Source organism: Musca domestica, unplaced genomic scaffold (genome assembly GCF_030504385.1).
Source record: "Musca domestica strain aabys unplaced genomic scaffold, Musca_domestica.polishedcontigs.V.1.1 1, whole genome shotgun sequence".
Classification (NCBI taxonomy): Eukaryota; Metazoa; Arthropoda; class Insecta; order Diptera; family Muscidae; genus Musca; species Musca domestica.
In genome coordinates this window covers 18106737-18127760 of record NW_026712114.1, presented here as the reverse complement: position 1 = coordinate 18127760, position 21024 = coordinate 18106737, and the positions used below count along the sequence as shown (strand labels likewise).

Genomic DNA, 21024 nt, shown 5'->3' with positions numbered 1-21024 from the left:
ATCAAATAAAATACAATGAAAATCGATTTAAGTCCAACTTAGATGAATAATCAAAGTTTTTTTTTTCGAAACAGTAGTGGTCAATGTCCATGGGAATAACAAAAGAGAAAATAAAAAAAACATATGACTGCCACATAAATTAAACAGCGATGAAGTAGAGAACGTGCTCTTCTCACTTTATTTGATAGAAGTAAAGGGTTACCAATTCATGTAACAAAAGCGGAAATAATGTTGAAAGGTATTCGGATTGATTAGTGCCAAATTTGACAACATTAAGTAGAATAAATTAGAATTCAAAATATAAGGATTTTAATTATTAATCTTACATAGTTTTACATTTGAAAGATGTGGGTATATTATTTGATATTGGTATTACTCTTTATATTCCTTATTTTTGTGATTTGGATACCAATTCAATCTCATTTTCCTATCGAATGACGTGCAATCATAATTCATCATATTTTTTCCGCTAAAAATGTTCAACATTGTACACTCAAGGTATAATTAAAAAGGCTGATTTTTGAAGATCTATAGAAACTTAAAAAAGTCATAAAATTGATAGCACGTTCTTTATTTTTATACCCTCCACCATAGTATGGAGGGTTTGTCATTCCGTTTGTAACACCTCGAAACACCCCATAAACTATATATATTCTTGATCCGTCTATCCGTCTGTGAAAATCACTCTAGCTTCCGAACGAATTGAAGTAGGTTGATAAACCCACGTTTTGGTATACCCCCCATATAATTAATTGTACCTCCCGATTAGACACTAATATAACTGCTACATTCGGTTTTTTTTTAAGATTTTAACATAATTTTTTTATTGTGTTTGAGAATTTCCAAATTCGTTCCAAATGGTTCCCGACCGAACTTACATCTTTTTTACTTGTTTAATATTTGAAGATTATTTCATGCTTAGTCGAGTTAGTACTCTTTCCAAAATGTCGGCCGGTATATCACGAATAAATGCTTCAATGATTTACTCGTCTGTTTAGATATGAACTTTAGGATAGTTCCAAAAAATGGTCTGAAAGCGTTAAATCGCATTTTTTATACTTAAATTTTCCATAAAAACTACAATTGCAGGAAATCAATCGTGACATTCCTTTTATGCAATATAAATTTAAGGAGAACTAAAGGTTTCTGCGGTTCAACGGAAAAAAATACACTATCAAAATTATTAAACCGTTCAAAAGACGCAAATTAATGATAGCTGCAGTGCTTTTTACAAACTTTAAATTTATAAAGTATAATATTTAAATGATTTCTTCGCCGTTTTTTCTACTATCCAAAGCTTAAAATCATTTCGCCTGTCAACGACATATATTAATATTTCCATGCCATGGCAACACTATGAATAAAGAAGAATACCAGAAATCAAAGAGAGTAAGAGAGAGTGACACATGTGTTCACGACAAACACACACACGCCGACAGACATATCATGTCAAAGCACAAAAACACTTGACAAAAGATTTGTCATCGGCAGAAGCAGTAGTAGAGATATTTTGCGATTTTTGTTCTTTTTGTTAATTTGTTTTTAGTTATTTTCATCTTTGGATTTCATATTTTTGTTTTTGTAATGCACAGATAAAGTTATTAGAAAATATCAACATAGAATAAATAACGACAAAAACATAAATGTGAGTTTTTGCAAAGGCCATGACATGTAGGTGCCTATCAAAAAAAAAATGTACGAACGACCGTTTAATTCGCTGGCAACATTAAAAATTCACCTACCTAATGAAAAAGCGTTTATGCCTCAATGTTCGGGGTGAAAAAATGTGATTTATCATTTTAAGTTAAAATAATCAATCTATTATTTAGTGTTTAAAAAAATCGGAAAAATAAACAATATCCAACAATTAAATTGGATAAGAAAAGTATTAGCAGAAATTGGCAGAGCAAAGGTAGGTATGGAAATAAATACAAAAAACATGTCTATTAATGACGGTCGAAGGTCTAGTCGTCTATGGCAGAGAAGCTACAAGGAGAATATCACAAAGAAAAATTAAAACAAAATTCTAAATAACAAATCAGCAATAAAAGCATATACACAAAATTATACGACGACGAACTGACTAGACCAAACAAACGACAACGCTGATTTTTTTAATACCACAAACCAGACGGACAAGACATGAGAAATCACACAAGGCAGACACAATAATGATCATAAAACAAACAATAAAATATCATCATGATCATAAAACTTGCAATGAAATATATATTTAAATACGTATGTCAATAGAATTGATTTTTCAAGCCATTTTTCGGTCAAAAATAAAAAAGTAAATAAAAGAGGTCAGCTGAAAATGTCCACCTTCGGTTGGCCACCAAAATTCAAGCGCCGGTAATTGTGTGGGCCGATGGTCGATATCCGCTCGTATTAATCGACCGTGGCATCAGAATAAATGTCGAATTTTATCGTGAAAATATTCTGGAGGGTGTATTAAAGCCTTGGACACGCGACTATTTTGGCCGCAGACCTTGGACATTCCAACAGGACTCAGCACGCGCTACACAAGAATGGTTACAAGATGAGGTTCCTCGCTTCATTTCCAGCGCACAATGGCCACCAAAATCTCCGGATACCAATCCGTTGAACTATTGTGTCTGGAGTATTTTGGAAAGCAAGGTTGGCACTAAAAATACCAAAATGTCTAACACCTCAAGGAAGCGCTTCGCCGAACAACATTCGGGCAGCGTGTGACGGTTGCATTGGCCGTTTGAAGGCCATAATTCATGCGAAAGGTGACCAATTCGAACAAATCTAGACTTATTCCAAAGATTGATGCTTTTTTCGACATTTTTTGTTTTCATTCAATAAAATAAAAAAAAATGCAAAAATTATGGTATTTGATTTTTGTTGCAGTTTTTTTATCTCACACTGTAAAGGTGCTTGGCCACACATTGAATTATGTTATGAAAATATTTTGTGTTGTTGGGGAAATTCTTAGTCAAGCAAGCCCTTTTAAAGAAAAAAGTACGAACCGACAAAATAGTAGCAACTTAAACTAATACCAGGTCCAGAACCATATTTCAGTTTCTACAGGTTTAAGTTTTAATAAAGATATCTATATAAGTTTGATGCCACTCATAGTTTATTCATACGTAGAACTAATTTACTCTAATGTCATAGTTGTCCGTGTCCCTTTTCTTATATTTTTTTGGTCAACTATGTAAAACTTTATTCAAGAATCACATTTTGCATGAATCATCATCGTCGTCGGCCAAATGCTTAAATTAATTGAGTCAATGAATGAATGCTAATGGCTGGCACAAAAAGGGAGACAACAACGAGTCGGAGAGGGAGAGAAAGAGATGGTGGCAAATATTTGTATGTTAACACACAAATTCATATTTGTAACCAACCACACGGACAAACGAACGAACGAATATTATGATGGCGGGCCAAAGAACCAACCCGTCAGTCATTCAGCCAGGCAAGGCAGTTTGTTTGCCTTTCTTTGTGTAGTGAGAGCGAGTGAGTGTGCGTGCGTCTGTGCAATAAACGTCAACGAAACACGTAATACAAGTACTTGACCTTTTTGTTAAAGGGAAAATACACAAAAAAAACATATTGAAATTGCTAACAAAAACAACAACAATATCAGCAAAATACCTATACTGAGAGTCGATTTTCTACAGAAATTTAGAACAAATTAAAAGCGGCCGGAGAAAAACAACAATATGGCCCCCCAATAACTAATCTGGGGATATTTTGAAGAAGCTTGAAAACTGAGTGAACCTTCTTTGAAGTCGGATAAAGATAGATACGGGTACGCCTAAATTTGAATCTTTCAATGTCTTCTTGACTTGTTCACAATATTTGCCTATATTTTAATATTTGAAATAACTATTCATTCCATTCCAAAAATTTGGAACTTCTGATATATGAATATTTTTCAAAATACAGCGTGCTTGGCTGAGAAAATCAGGGGGTACCATATGCATTTTTCCCCAAAAAATCTACTTAAAACAGTAAAAGTAAAGTCCCCCCTAGTCCTGATTTAGACTAGGCGAGTTTACTGGCGGCAATTTTTTATCGTTTTCTTTTAAAATTTCCACTTGCATTTATACTTACAAGACAATTGACTTCAGTAGTTTCATTTTTCATCCTTGTTTTTCTGTCATTTTCAATTATAGTTTTGTATGAAAATAAAAGCATAAAAGAAATTGCTAGAAAGCTATCAACTAACAGGGAATTGCCAAAAGTAAACTTGCCTAAATCAAAATCGCAATGTGTATGTGCAAACTTTTCTCCTTAACTGTAAATTAATTTTGTTTGTTGTTTTTATTGCTCTTCTCCGCTTGCTGGAAGCGTCTCCATTTTCTACTACTTGTTTTTTTGGCAAGCTTTTTATTAAATTTCTCAAGATATAATTTTGTTGTTTTTTGTTTGGAATTTCATGAGAGAGTAAATTGCGCGCAGTGTTGCCAAATCTTATTGATTTATTTGAATTTTATTATGAACATCATTTACAACAAAGGATTGGCAAAAATGCAAATAAACATGCCAAACATTAACATTTCCTTGGCAACTCTGTTAGTTTTATTAACGGAAAGAGGGAGAGAGAGATAGACATTTAAAAGAGCCATAGCTGCTTCTGCCGCCACAGGCATTACGGTGATGGGGGCAACCAGCCAGCCAACAAAAGCAAATTAACGAATGTAAAAGGAAATAAAACTGATGTTTTTCGACAAGAGTCGTGAACAAAAAGAAACAAATTGTAAGATGATGATAATAGTTACAAAAATACAACAGCACACACACAGAAATTACACTTTATCGTAGCACAATTAAATTGGAATAACGAAAAATAATTTCGCCAAAAAATAATAATGGAAATAATTAGAAAACAAAATCAAAAAACCAAATCGGTATGTGACCATTGAAAAATAACGGTAAAATGTTTATTAAATAAATATGTTTGGTTGGTTAATAATAAAAAGTGTTTTTTTTTTTTTTTTTTGTATTTAGCACACAGAGTGAGAGAGAGAGAAACAATGTGACAGTTGAAAACAGCTGATTAATTATTGCGGCGAAATTGCCGCATGCAGCAGTGCCAACAAATTTTTTTAAATTATAGATTAAAAAAACAAATGATACCTATGAGTTGACGGAATGTAAAAGACTTCATATTAAAAAACATTCCATTTAATGGTGGATAGAGGGTAAACAATGTGAAAATGTCATCACATGTTTATATGTCACACTTGTCTTCCCCCAAATTTCCACTCCTTTCCTAACACTGTGAACGTTGATGTCACAACTCATACAGACGTAGGTACATATTTATATTTAAGAAGAAAATGACATAGCAAGTTCTTTTATTTATTTAATTTTTTTCTTTTCGAAGAAATTAAATTCTTACAAACTGTTCAATGAATATTGTTCTTGAAGATACATGCATGCATGCATACAGACAAACAAAAAAATATGATAGACGCGACAAGGAAAAGTATTTCATTGAATTCACTTGGCGTTTATACTCTGCGCTTGTTGTTCAGTTCGTTCGTTTATTGGCTCATGTGTGCTGCAGCTAGCTACATACATACATACATGCAAGCGCAAAAGGCTAGACCGACAAAAACAATTGAAAAAATACAAAAAAAAAAAACAGACCTACACGTCATTAATTAGACACGACGCCAAGCAGAAGTAGCAGCAAAAAATATGAAAAAAAAATTCTTGAAAAAATATTCATATACAGTTGTCGGGGAAGACCAAAATAGGGCACATCGATACAATATGGTATGAAACATAATTAACTTAATTAATATTTTTCAAATTATTTTCAGATTTATTCTTGTTTCAGGTTTAGCCATGGAATATGACAAACCTCATCCAATGATAAAAACAACATTCTCGTATCCAAAATAAAGGGTGAAGTTAAAACAAGTTAAAAAGCAGTATTTTGATGATGTTCCGACATTTTTAATCGGAATTGTTTCAAATCGGTGTTTAAAGTTCGTAATGGATACTACAGCCCATGACAGAAAATTGTATGTGCAGGTCCAAGTCTTCGTATAGCCCCAATATAACGATACCTTCCCGTATTCGGTATTTTGATGATTTTAGCGACATTATTAACCGGAATTGTTTCAAATTTGGTATTTGAAGTTCGTAATGGATACTACAACCTATGACAGAAAATTGTCTGTGCAGGTCTACGTCTTCGTATAGCCCCCATATAACAATACCCCCGATAATCGGTATTTTGATGATTTCGGCGACAGTATTCAACGGAATTGTTTCAAATTTTGGTATTGAAAATGGGCCATGTAAGTCCACGTCTTCGTATAGCCCCCACATAACGGTACCTCTCGAGGTTCAGTATTTTGATGATTTTAGCGATATTATTCACCGGAATTGTTTCAAATTTGGTGTTTGAAGTTCGTAATGAATACTACAGCCTAAGACAGAAACTGTCTGTGCAGGCCCACGTCTTCGTATAGCCCCAATATAACGATACCTTCCCGTATTCGGTATTTTGATGATTTTAGCGACATTATTAACCGGAATTGTTTCAAATTTGGTGTTTAAAGTTCGTAATGGATACTACAGCCTATGAAAGAAAATTGTCTGTGCACGTCAACGCCTTCGTATAGCCGCAATATAACGATACTGATTTTTTCAAGTTTCGTATTTGAAAATTGTAATGGCTTACGACAAAAGTTGCCTATGCAGGCCCACGTCGTCGTATAGACCCTAATGGAATGGCTACATTCGGTATTTTTATGATTTTAACAGAATTTTTAAAGGATTTTATTTTTTTTGGAAATTTTCAAATTCTTTCCAAATGGCCCAGTCGAACTTACAGCTTTTTTACTTGTTCAATTTGAATTTGAAAGAAAAAAAAAAACGCTGAAGACAGCTCGGCACACTTGGAAACAATCAATATAGAAAAGTTCAAAATTCAAACGCTAACATATACGTTTCTGTCGTTCTATACGCTTCTACGCTTGCACATATGTATGTATGCACATAAATAGAAAAAAATGATAATTGAGTGATTTTAAATTGCCTTTTGATAGTGGAAACTTGAAACGTAAACAAGTTGAGTTTAATGTTTTTGCTTCTAACAATTAGCAATATGTAGAGTGCAATTTCCCAAATGGAGAAAAATCAATCAAATATAATTATTATTTATTAACTGCATTGCAAATATATTTATAGGGAAACGTCTTTAGTCCCTTTGTACATTCTGACAACAAGTGTTTATTTTGAATGTTGTACGCAAAAGCATTTTACTGAGAATTTTCCAGAAAAAAGTTATTCGTGATGGAATTCAAGCGCGATAGTGTGATTTCTTTATATTTGGCTGGAAGACTGGAAGACAAGTGGCTATCGTTAGGGCATTCCAGCATTTAAATGTGAATAAATCTTTTGTGTCTCGTACCATCACTCGTTACCGTGATACTGGTAGCGTAGCCAAGAGAGTCAAGTCCAAGAGAGTCAAGGAAGAGAACGGAAGAAAACAGCAACATCAGCAGAAATGGTTGGAAAAGTAAAGAAGTGACTTGATCGAAACCCGCGACGCAGTGAACATATCGCAATATTCCCTTCGGCAAATATTGAAAAATGAGCTCGGGGTAAAGCCATTGAAATTCCAAAAAGTGCAAGAACTTACACCGTAACAGGAAAAATAGACTCAAAAGAGCTAAAGAGTTGCTTCGCTTGACCGAAAGTGGTGAACTGCCGAATTTGGGTTTCTCCGATGAGAAAACATTCGTTGTCCAGCAGTTTGTAAACAGACAAAATGATCGTGTTTACTTGCCGAAGAGGTCATCTGAAAGTGTGTACCTTCGGTTGGCCACCGAACTCAAGCGCCGGCCATGGTGATGGTGTGGGCCGCCATAACAGCCGATGGTCGCTCCCCGCACTTATTAAACGACCGTGCCATCAGAATAAATTCCGAATATTATCGTGGAGGGTGTATTAAAGCCTTGGGCACGCAAACATTTTGACCGCAGACCTTGGACATTCAAACAGGTCTCAGCACCATAGCACTCAGCACGCGTCACCCAAGAATGGTTACAAAATGAGGTTCCTCGCTTTATTTCCAGCGCACAATGGCCGCCAAAATCTCCGGATACCAATCCGCGGTTGGACTATTGTGTCTGGTGTATTTTGGAAAGCAAGGTTGGCACTAAAAAATACCAAAGTGTCGATTACCTCAAGCAAGCGCTTCGCCGGAAATGGGCCAAAATACCGCAGAACAACATTTGAGCAGCATTTCATTGGCAGCGGTTTTATTGGCCGTTTGAAGGCCATAATTCCTGCAAAGGTGACCAATTCGAACAAATCTAAACTTATTCTAAAATTTGATGCAATTTCCGACATTTTCAGCTTTCATGCATTTCATTTAATTTAAAAAAATGTAAAAATAATTTGACTTTGGCCATCAAATGACCAATGTCCTGAATTTCGGAACGAATTCAGTCTAGAGGCAAGCACATCAAATTTGGTGAAAATCGGTGACAGATATAACTATATATGTTTCATCCGATTTGGTTTTTATGTCCCTCTGATGCGTAATATGTCCTCCACAACAATGGTATTTGATACCGGATATCAGATACTGCTCGAAAATATCTCTACCAAATTATATCGATATCGGTTCAGATTTGTACATACCTTCGATATACATCTTCAAAAATCAGCTTAAATTGGATAGATTTCATATTCAAGTGAATTTTAGCATTTAGTGAAACTCGGACAGGTATATCGCTTATATAAATATTTTTTAATATAACAATTTACGAAGTCATATCATGCACTATACAGCAATGTTATTTGGTACTAGAGGTACAAAAGCCTACCTCAAATTTGATTCAGACTTGGATTTAGTTCAAAAATTGTGACTACTCTGAAGCCATGATACGCAATCAAATAAATTTCGTAGTTGGTATGATCTACTTCCCAATATTACGGGAGCTCTACTGAATCTGGTATTTTGCGATTTTTATGCCCAAAACGATGTGTACCGTTCGGTTTTTCTAGTCAAAGATTATATCTGGAGAATATGGATGAGGAGATACTTAGCCGAATGGGTGAAGAGCCACGGTTTATATTGAATGCATTTGAGTTTGTCTACTCACAAAGAATACGAAATGACCACTCGGGGATGATTTGGTTGGAAATTGAGGGTAGAAATCTCCAAAACACCGAAAATTAGTAGGTAATGTTTTCTGAGGGCTAAACCAAATAGTGGACCTGCATTGAATAGTTTTTGCTAGGAGTTTAAAATGCTCATCGAGGATCCGATATGACACTTCACATTTGGTTTGAAACTGGCCAGGAATTTCCATCGGGCAGATAGGACGTTTTCATATTGGACTTTTGAGTCATAAGTCTGGGGTCCGTCCCAAGAAAAAAATAGTTTACCAGAATCATGGTAAAAATACCTACCTCAGGAAAAAATGTCGAAAAAATCGAAGAGTTGTTCCCAACGAACCTTAAAGAACCCCATAATGTAACCACTTGTTGCATTAGCTTTCAAATTATAGCTATATTGTCCATATCGGTATTTAATAGTTACTAGTTAATAGTTACTATTAGGCAACTCTGTTTAAATAAACAGCTGTTCTACAATATGGAGAGAGAGAGAATGATGGGAATGAGAAGGAAGAAAAAATCTTATTTTTTATTTTTAATTGTCATTTATTTCTGTTACACTGCATTGCTGATTCTCCTATCACCCCCCTCTTTATGTGTATTTTATTCATATTTGTAAAGTATTGAAGGCTGTTTTATAAAAACAGATGCCCGATGTGTTGTACACTACAATGTTGTTGTTTTGTTTTTCAACGACGAAATTTATGAAAATCCATTCCATGCACGCAAATACGCACCACGAACGTCCATCCGTCTTATATCCACCATTAAAAAAAAACAGACTCTCATCTCATACTCTCCCATTATCCCACATACTCACACTCCGACATGTAATTCTCAAATGAATATGAACAAGGAACAACGACGACGAAAACGAAAAGAATAAATATTAAACACTACTCGCTCCTTGAGTCGTCGTTCACAAGTCAAACAAAATAATATTAAAAAAAAATTAAATTGAAAAAATAAACATTGATTTTTTGTTTAGCGGGCGGCGGGGGCAAGAAGACAACGAAGTTCCCAAATGATGAATAGACGAATAAATGGATAAATGCGGTGGTCGGTCAGCCAGCAAAGAGACGGGGGAAACAAAGACGTACGGTTGTAGAGTATCTTGCCCGGTGTTGTTGCTGCTGTCTGTGACGACGAGCGGCTATAAAGCAATCAAACACAACACACATCGTATTTTTGTGGTCGTTGTGGTGGTAGTATTTCTCCTCATTTTTTGCACTTTGTATATAGCACGACGAGACGACGATAGCGGCGAAGATGACAACCGACAACAGCAACGAGACTATTCGAGTTTTCAAAGCCAGAAATGAGAAATGATTGTGGTGTATTTTTGCGTATTTTATGGCTTTTGGTTTGGACACTTTTTTCGGCAACCACAACGACGACGCTCGTTGATGATGTCGTCGTTCCAACAAACATTAAACAAAACTGGTGTTGCATTTTTGAAAACAAAAAAAAATCTGAGAAACATTTATGTGTTTGCCAATCCGGCCATCTTCTTCTCTTCTTCTTTTTCTTGTGAAAAGAAATTTGGAGAGTAAGACACACAGATACTAAACTCTTGTATCTGTTTTTACCAGTTCTTACAAGTTTGGTTATTTTTGGACTGTTGTGAGTAAAAATGTTGTGGATTGAGCGTACGAATGTTAAACTTGTCATATCGTTTGTAACATCTCAAAAGTCAGTTTGTGGAAATTACAACAGAACTCGTACTGTTACAGATAGAGGTTTGGAATTTTTATTCAAGCTTTGATGTTTGCTATTAAAAATGAAATATGTACGTCCCCTAATTGTAAAGTTTTCGGTTCTATTGGTTTTCGGTTACTCCTCGCTAAAAATATTCTATACAGGAGCACTTTTTTGATGTTCAAGCCAACCATGATATCCGTGCAAATTTTTTTTTCCCACAAAAAGCATTTCCTTAAGATACCAATCCTCCCATGGTAGAAGAATACAGGTAGATGCATCAACGCTTGGGAACATTGATATATCAAATTTGTTTAAATGTTTCTTCAAAAATAGGTAGATTTGTATATGTTTTCCAATCGGAGGTTGTCATAATCTGCGTTTTTTTAATTTTTATCAATTTAAATAATTATTCGTTCAACATTTACCATTCCAAAATTATTTTTACAGTTAATTATCCCAGCAGCTTTGTCGATGCCACTACCTATATTCTTCTACCATGAATCCTACAATCACAAAAAACATTTCCCTAAAGACCAATCCTCCCATGGTAGAAGAATGCAGGTAGATGCATCAACGCTTGGGAACATTGATATATCAAATTTGTTTAAATGTTTCTTCAAAAATAAGTAAATTTGTATATGTTTTCCAATCGAAGGTTGTCATAATATGCGTTTTTTTTTTAATTTTTACCAATTTAAATAATTATTCGTTCAACATTTACAATTCCAAAATTAGTTTTACAGTTAATTATCCCAGCAGCTTTGTCGCTGCCACTACCTATATTCTCCTACAATCACAAATGAGGGTAACTAATTTGAGAATATGGCAACGCTAATAGGTCTTTTTCACACCTTGTGTACCCTATTTATTTTGCAAATTGGCGCTAACTTGAAGTGTTCTTCATTTTCGGTGTTTCGGAGATTTTTTCACTCCAATTGCCAACCAAATCACCTGTTACGTATTATCAGCTTGGACTCCTCGAAAAAAATATTCAATGTAGGTGAAATAAAGCAGTACCTCGGGATTTTCGGTATTTTGAGTTTATTGTCCCCAAATCAGTTGTTACTTGACATTTCGTATTCTCTGTGGGTAGATAAATCCATCGCAAAATATATTCCATATAGTTCCACTGTTTGATAAATTCTCATTTTATAAGCGGTACCTCTTAATGTTCTTTATTCTGGAAGCTTCTGCTAAATTTCATAGCAAATCAGGTGTATATTGTCATTTTCGATCATTAGGGGGTAATTGTAACTCATCTCAAAAACTACTTAATGCAGGTACCCATTAAAGGTTTTCTACTAATTTTAGTTGTGGAGATTTCTACCCCAATTTCCAACTAAATCATCTTTGAGAGTAATTTAATATAAATATGGCCCCATATAATAGAACTTTCTATTGCAAGAATTGTAGGAGGATAGCTGCCGACTTTAAAGACAATTTTTTTGTTGTCGAGGTTGTGAATGGCATTGTATCGAGCGAGGGTCTCAAAGTATGTATTGGGCGTTGAAGAGCTTTCTCGTTGTTGCATTCATATCGAAGCGATTGTTTTGAGAATTTGGTTCTATCTTTAATTCCAGGAAGCAAATGTTGATAAACTGTAGAAGTCACAAATCCTTGGCAGTGAATCTGGTAAAATAGACGGATCTATTAAAACTTTGTAGCGTAGTATGTGGGTTTGTTCGTAAAATATGGTAATACCTCCTAGGTGGAAAGAAATCCGTAACATATCTTCTGGTATCCTATGTCTCAACTGCCTCTTCTCATTGATGACAACTCTAGATTTGGACGGAACAAGATCTCCCAAGATCACTGCCACAATGAGCAGATATATTTGACGAAACTGACGACAATTGTGGATAGGGATGATTATTATTGGCAATGGTCTTTATAGATGAAAATCTGACTGGACAGAGTCTGTGAAAACGAGTCTGCTCGGTTAAAGAAAATAGGCCGTTAATGATCCATCATTAAAGCCAACCTCCGCGTTGACATCAGGAAACCCCTATACTTGACAGATGAGATAGAAGCTTTGTGATTCTACTACTTTCTACTGCTACAACTACCTGTACTCATTGATGACAACTTTGGATTAGGACAGAACTATTCTCCAAAAATCCCTGCCACCACAAGTGTGGTCTGACAAGTGACTCTGACAAGATAGTCAGTAAAAATTGGTCAGCCTAGTTGAATAAAATGTATCTTTGAGATTCAATCATGAGAGTCAAGCTCCGCGCTGACATCTAGGATACCCTATACCTCCTCCTATAAACATCAAACCAAGTCAAATATTATAGAGTGGCCGGTCCTGATGATTCAAAACCAAGGCGTCAGAGAAACCAGCTTTTGAACAAGGTATCTCCTAGGCAATACACAGCCGAATTAGTTCCTAAATACAGGGACAAATTCAGAAAAGCATTCTGTTTAGACACTTATATTTTTTTGTTCAGACACTTATATTGCTGCCAGAATGCTTGATTTTGAAAAAAGGAAATATCAGTCCACGTTTAGAATATTCCCCATATAACGGTACTTTCTGATTTTCGGCATTTTAAAGTTTTCGACCACACCATAGCTAAGGTGACATTTCGAGTTCTTAGCAGATACAATTTACCCATGTAAAATATATCAACATTGATTTTCTTGCTATTTTTTTGGGGAACCCTTGCTTAAATATCTCTCTCACGTTTCGTGCTTTGTTTGACTGTCAAATATCTTCCGTTTAGTCTTTTATTTAACTATGAATCGACTTAGAAACGGCAACAAAAACAAAAATGGCAAGTGTAGTGACCGGTCAATTGCCCGCCAAGATCGTGAAATTTTACGCCTTTAGACTATTTTTGTGGGGCTATGTTAAGCCCGCTTCAATTGACGCATTGGAAGACAATATTGAGGCATTTATTCGTGAGAAAACGGACGAAATGTTGTAAAAAATATGTCAAAGTTGGACTAAGCAGATAAACCATTTGGGGTGCAGTCGCGGTTTACATTCAATGGGGTCAACTAACCCATCTTCGAATTACATAAAATTTTAATGGGAATATTATGAGTACTAACTTTTAACCTCTCTGTGACGTAAACTTTGTTTTTAATTTCTCTCTGGAAATGTAATATTTCTATATATTTCGCCTGATTTTTTTTTTTTTTTTTGTGGAAAAATAATAAAATAGTTGCCTATATTGAAATACAATTCATATAGTAAAAAATACTTCTAGCAATAGTAATAGAATTAGGGTCTACAAAATAATAACTTAAAGAAGATATTCAAATCAAGCTAAATAACAACAAATATATATGCGATTAGGTATCTTCAATTCAGTTTTTGAAGAAACCAACTAATACAATAGCATAAAATGTATATAGATTCCCCAGACTTACCTCTGACACCGATTCCTCGTCGGATTCGGATAGATCCGTAACAGGCGGCGGATATAGCTCCGTGTCGGTGTCCGAATTATCGCTGGTCATGTAATTCTGCAAAGCAGTCGATATGGCATTTACAATGCCCACCGATGACAGCGATGATGAATTCGAAGATGTCGAGGTGGAATTTGAGCGGGAATTTGAGTTGGCAGCAGCAGTGGCAGCAACCGACGATCCAGCTGCGACACTTTTTAGTGTTTGCTTTATTGCTGCAGCACCAGCTCCTTTCGCGGCTGCTGCCTTACTAACCAGCAACGGTAACGCAGAGGTAAATTTTAAATGGGGATCTTTTGACGACGTCGATGACGATCCACCGGCCTTCGCCGCCGCCGATGATGAGGCAGATGAGGATAACGCTGATGATTTACCGCCGCTGGATACGGCAGCAGCCTGTTGCTGTAATGCTAAGGTTTTCTTCAAACGGGAAGATTGATTGGCGCTATTTGAGGATGCAGATGCTGATGATTTGCTTGAGGTAATTGTGGGTACAGTACCGGTTGCCGTCGATGTAATGGCTGGAGAGGGCGGTACTGTATTTAAGGCTCCCAAGTCAACATCTATTGATGTTGGTGTTGTTGTTGTGGTTGTTGATGCAGATGATGGTGCAGCTGCAGAGGAGGTGCAGGAATTGCCAGCGCCAGCATTGGTTGAATTGGAATTTGCTGTTTTTGACATTTTATTGCCATGGGCAGTGTTGCTGACTCCGGCAGGATTTGCTGTTGTGGCTGTTGAGGCAGCAGCTGATGACGCGGCGGATGAGGTGTTGGAATTGGTGTTATTGATGGTAACTTTTAGTTTGATTTTTGAATTGGTGTTGTTGTTGTTAGTATTTTTCAATCTGGCAGCAGCAGCAGCAGCTGTTGTTGTTGCCACCCCACCGTTGTTGTTGTCCAACAATAAATCGTTGGAGGTTGTTGTCGCGGGTGTTATTGTTTCAGTGGCAGAGGTGGTGGTGTTGTTGGAGGCGGAGGCGGAGGAATTTTGACGACCTGCTGCTGGTGCTGTTGTATTGTTAGTAGCATTGCCCTGGCGTGAGGACTTTTTGCTGCTATTGCCAACAGCGGTGGCGGCAGGCGTTTGTTGACTATTGTTGTTGTTATTGTTGGTAGCAATTGTGGCTATTGTGGCAGCTACGGCTGTAGCTGCGGCCAATTTTAAACTATTATTATTATTATTGTTGTTGTTATTGTTTTTCTTATTTTTGTTGGATTTGGAGTGCTGTTGGTTGCTTTCTGCTGCTGCTGCTGATGATTTGCTGTTTTTATTCGAATTCGTCCCAGCCGTTGTTTTATTCAGGTTTTTGTTTTGATCATCTTTATTCATTTTCTTTAATTTTATTTGTTAAACAATTTACTTTTGTTGCACAAAAAATCGTATTGAGGGGAAAATTTATTTTTTTATTTAGTAGATATTATTGTTGTTGTTGTGGTTGTTACTTTTCACTTGAATCACTTTTGTTGTTTATTTTAATTTTTATTTTATTATAATCTACTATCGTATGCTGTTGTTAAACTTCTTTTTATTTCAAATTTTCTTCTTCTTCTTCTTTTCTTATTTCATGGATTTCAGAAACATTCTTTCTTCAAAGCTCTTTGTTCACTTTTTGTTTTCTCTGTGGGGTTTTGGGGAAGAAACACAACAAAAGAATTTTAGAAGGGGGCGGCAGGCGGTAATGCAAACAAACAACACTAACATTAGTTGAACTTTGTTTAAAGCGGATGTCGTGATGAAAAAAAAAACGAAACACAATACAAAGAGTAAAAAACTAACGAAATTTACACAACGACCGAGACACCGACCGTTCGACCGACCGAAAAAATCCAAACCGAGTGAGAGCCAAAGAAACCAATAATAACGATTGATGTAAAGGAGGAAAAAATATATAGCATATTTGTATAAAAGACTAGGTAGATATAACACAAAATACACTTTCGCGTTTTCTTTTTTTATTCATTTATGGTTAATTTGCATACACTGACTGCTGTGGCTGGCTGGCAGCCTTTTTGCCAAACATAGGTATTTTTGGTGTTCCAAATATATTTAACACAAGAAACAAATTCAAAACAAATTGTGATCACATTGAAATAATGGAGATTCATATGTATGTTCACATTCATCGTCTGTGCAGTTTTTTTTTTTTTTTTCAAAGATATCGGCTGTGAACAAAATGGAAAATGAAATTTGCTGGTGAAAATATCTGGTGAAGCGTATCCCAAAAATTATTTTTTACGTTATCCCTTTTACAATGAGTCATCGATCCAGTCTTCCTCTACATGCCGAAAACAAAGAAAAAACATTGAAACAAAACATTTGGCAAAGATGGCAAATAACACACATACTGAAGTTTAGAGAAGTATCCCAGTTCCAATTGATTCATATAGGACAAGAGGTTGCCATCAGTAAGTCTATTAATAACATCAGAATATGAGAATAAGAAGATTAAAAGGATACGATTATATATACTAGTACTGCCATATCTTTGTATGCAACTCTTATCCACACCAGAAAATTTGGCGAGGCAACCAACTATCAATAACTTCAGGCTATGAGAAGATGAAGATTAGAGGTATAAGGAGATCTACTATTTGTGCCCTAACTTTCGATTCATTTTTTACCCAAACAGGACGAGTATAGAATATTGTGGGAAATGAGACAGTCGATGAGCCCAATTATCCAAGCTAAATGCAGGCAATCGTTGTTGAGTGCTTTTGAATAGCTTCTCAAGAGGTCTAAAGAGTTGCCTTTGAAAGTAGCTGGAGTATATTTCCTATCCAGGGTTTTAGAACTCTGAGAATCTTCCTTATATCACTATGTGAGATCAGGCCGGTCTCTCAAGAGGCCCTAAAAAAGGGCCAGGAAAGGGCAAGTTCATTTCCTTCCTCTGCACGACGCTATATTTCCTTTCCGGCCAATTTGTATATTTTACAAGGATAAGTTCTTCTTTTCCCTAAGCGTTCTAAACGGCAAGCAAAATGTAATTTTTAGCCAATTTTTGTTAATCACTATGTGATTGCTTTGAATTTTCTCACTGCCTTCTTTGTTGTCATTTGAAGAACTCAACGCTGTTAAATTGTATAGTCGCAGGTACAACTTCAGAACAAATAAAAAAAGCATTGGTAATTGCAATGCTTTCTATCCAAGGATCATCACTTTTAAAGGTATTCTTAACTCCAGAATCGTCTGGGGATATCACTACAGGTCACTGAATTTAGATCCTGGTTGAAAAATCAGTGGTGTTGACCAGCTCCTATAATGTAAATACTCTATACTGCGAATCGGGAGTAGATGTGTAGCTACAGTTGTCATAACAGTCAAAACTTCTAAAGAGTCTCTAAAACTCTCATACGAAGCAGGAACAGCTGTCAAATTTCCCAAAGGGTTTCCATAGGAAGTCGGTCAGACTGGTTTGAGTCAGTGAGAACATAGGTTTGTTTGCTTACTGATCAACAAGATTCCTGGCTTAAACTCTCAAAACCTAAAAGCTTGAACTACTATTTCGGGACATGCTACCCGCTTAACGAAATTATCCTGATATTTTTCGTTGTAGGCTACTGACAGACACGAAAGACCAAAAATTCCTACGACACTGCCTTCATAATAACATGTTCATATAAACTGGTACTTATCTCCTGATCCCAATCTAGAAATAATAATCAGTTGAATTTTTGGAATATTTAGAAATTATAGAAATATACCTGAAGTTGTGATAAAGATTGCTCGTTCAATATTCCCCATATACCTAATTTGTTTCCGTTCCTATAACGCAGTTGTCATATATGCTGAGCCCTAAGAAACCAATACATGTCCTTTCCGGCTTTCTCGTAATTCCTACTTAGAAACACTATGGGTAGTTCGATCCTAGAAATACAATGCACAAATATTACTTTTTTAACTTAAATATAATTTGATGTATAAAGTAGACTACTTAGTGCATACTACACGTATAATGCATTCAGTTGACTATCACAATATTCAGAAAGAGATAGCCATTGATAAATACAAAACCTAGCAGCAGCGATATGCAAGTATATTTTCTTCTTGTTCGAAAAAACACGCTGCCCTTTGATGTGACTATCGTGCAAATCTTTCCTTGTGTCTTTTATAAAAACGTTTTTGGCATAAGAGAACACGAAAATTTAGTTATTTTCACTTTTTATCACAAAAAATGAGTTTCAAGAAATGCCTTACGAAGCTAATGACTGTAGCCATCAGCTGATTGTTTAGCTGTCAAAATCATGCATTGGCACAGGGTTGTACTTTCAACGAACAATGGACAAGAACTGAGCGATGGTACGAGTAGAACTTTTAAAAGTTTAAAAAAATATTAAAAACTTATTTTTTATAAATAAAGCCATGAAATATTTATAAAACTTAACAAAATTCTTGTACATTTTGTTTTATATCCCAGCTCTTTTGTTGTACAAAGGCCACTCACACTGCACTCTCCCGTTTTGTACACTCTCTTTGAATCTCCCTATTACAAATGAAGACGACGACGGCGACGATGACACCAAAGAATAAAAACACAAAAGAAATATGTGGATAATTCTCGTACATCGATATTTATGAAATGCATTTCTTGCTATTAAAATTTAAACAACAACAATAAAATCAAGGCATAATTGCCGCTGTACGGGTACAAAGTAATAAAAATTACAATAAAACACGTACAAACGTCAAGGAATTTCTGGCAATTACTATAAAACCCCAAGAAGAAACGACGTCGTACATCACCTCAGCCGTAATAAACTTTAGGAGAAAGAGAGAGTGCGACATTCACTCCACATTGTGAGGGAAGAAACAAAAGCAGGCAGCAACCTGGAGAATAAATTATTTTCATTGTTGCAAATGGAAATTGTTTTTCTTTATGTCAAACAAACGGAAATAAATGTAATTTTATCCAAAAAATTACTTATGTATTTTAAGGTTTCTGTTGTGAGGGAACAATAATTAGGAGACTTGAAATTCTCTACAGATGAATAATAGGCAAATACTTGCTCGTTGGCTGACACACACCGACCACATTGAGTATTGTACGGCGAAAATGAAATAAACCCAACTCACATCGGACACACACACTCACACAAATGCTAACATTTCCTCGGCACACAACACACGACGATAATGGATATGGCAACGATTACGGACTACGACTCCGACAACAACAACGACGACGACGGACGGCTACATCCATCCACTACACACAGCGCACACAAAGAGAGGCGACGAAGACGTGCAACGAAATTGAACTCGAAAAGGAATTGAAACATGAACGATGGTGGTAATAATGATGATGATGGAAAAATGTTGATTAAAGGGGCGTGTTGGCAAAAAGGGCGTTATAAATTCTTAAGATTTTTTAACAAAATTATTATCAATATTCATTTTCCACTGGCTTTCGGACACTTTCTCTTGGCACAATATCACAAAAAGCATAAAATTTGTTTCATCATAATGCTGCTGCTTAAATTAGAGATTGTGGCGACGACGTCAAAATTTTTTTCTTCACATCACACACAGCTAGCAGCAGACACAAGAAATCAGGTTTTCAAAGCCTTTCATTTTCACATTTTTTTCGTTGGCCTTTTTTGATCTTTTTCGATTCTTTTTGCAAATTATATAAATTTATTTGATATTGTGTGGCTTGTGCGTTCGATTGTGCCACAAAATTTATTGGAATTTATTGCACAATTATGAGAATTTTTGTTAATTATTCACCAATTTTTTTTCAAGAATTTTCACGATGTGCTAACGAAACTTCAACGAAATTCATTTACACACACTTTACACCGACATTAACGAAGACCAATACCATTTTGCGGCGAATTTGTCATACGGCGACATTGAAATGTATTTCGCGCACAGAGTTGCTTACGAGAGTAATGAACGGTACAAAGCCAACACAAATCAACTCTTCACATCACATCATTAAGAACACAATAAGGCCAACGAATTAAAAAAAAAACACTCTTCCATCCAAAACTGAGGGGGTTTCGCAATCTCACACAGGAGACAAATGGTGAAAATGTTTGAAGAACCAAAATCAATTTAGATTGAAAATTTCTTTTTGTTTCGATTTCACTTTACACACTGAGATTTCCCATTGCAATTATATTGCCATTTCTACTTTTCCGGAGAACTTTTGTTCCATTTTTAACGCTTTTTAAACTAACCTCAATTCAATATGCGAAAACGCGTGTATTCTTTGTTGTGAATTAAAAGTGACTGAGTTTAATGTTTTTTCGCTATGTTTCTGACACACTGACACTCGCGCGCACACACACTCTCATTCATGCACGGTTGCCTGTTTTCGTCTTTTTTTTTCTTCCACTCTTCCGAAACGAAGAAAAGAGATTTTTTCGTTACAATAGTTTTGTACGTTTAAAAACGTTTTACCATCGAAACTTCATAGAATTCTTAAAGCTTGAGGTTGCCTCAAATGTTTTCTATAATATTTAACAAGTTTTTAAGAGTTTTAAATGCGAATTTTTATTAATTTCCCGGATCTATATTTTACACCCATCTACAAAACTTCACAGTTGTTTGCCACTGCAGTAGGTGGAGAAATTCGTGTGGCAACACGAACGGCGAATTGTATTGCATGCAGTGTTGTATTTTGTTTTGCACATATGCTGGTGGGAAATTGTATTTGTTAAGGGTAGCTGTAGACTATGTGACGCATTGTTGCACGTTTATATTTACATTAAAACATGGTACAATAAAAAGGTAAGGTAGAGCTACCAGCTGATTACCTGTTCCCGACTCCTGCCAATT

General features: G+C 35.7%; 1 protein-coding gene and 1 long non-coding RNA gene across 13 annotated transcripts in view; one reads left to right on the top strand and one right to left on the bottom strand.

Moving 5' to 3' along the window:
* Positions 1–20818, bottom strand: part of LOC101888309 (ankyrin repeat and KH domain-containing protein mask) — a 41747-nt gene extending 20929 nt beyond the window's left edge. For 2 of the 12 annotated variants that reach the window (XM_059120129.1, XM_059120172.1), the window contains exons 1-2: positions 20424–20610; positions 14206–15862 (exon numbers count right to left, since the gene is read on the bottom strand). In XM_059120129.1, the coding sequence (XP_058976112.1) occupies positions 14206–15573 (1368 nt within the window). In that variant the 5' untranslated portion in view covers positions 15574–15862; positions 20424–20610. The other 10 variants (XM_059120138.1, XM_059120133.1, XM_059120137.1 and 7 more) reach the window with 10 other exon arrangements.
* On the top strand, positions 4992–6829 carry LOC131801419 (uncharacterized). The gene is made up of 3 exons (XR_009341825.1): positions 4992–5293; positions 5366–5760; positions 5825–6829. It is a non-coding gene; the product is annotated as an uncharacterized LOC131801419 (long non-coding RNA).
* Positions 20819–21024: the final 206 nt, after the last annotated feature.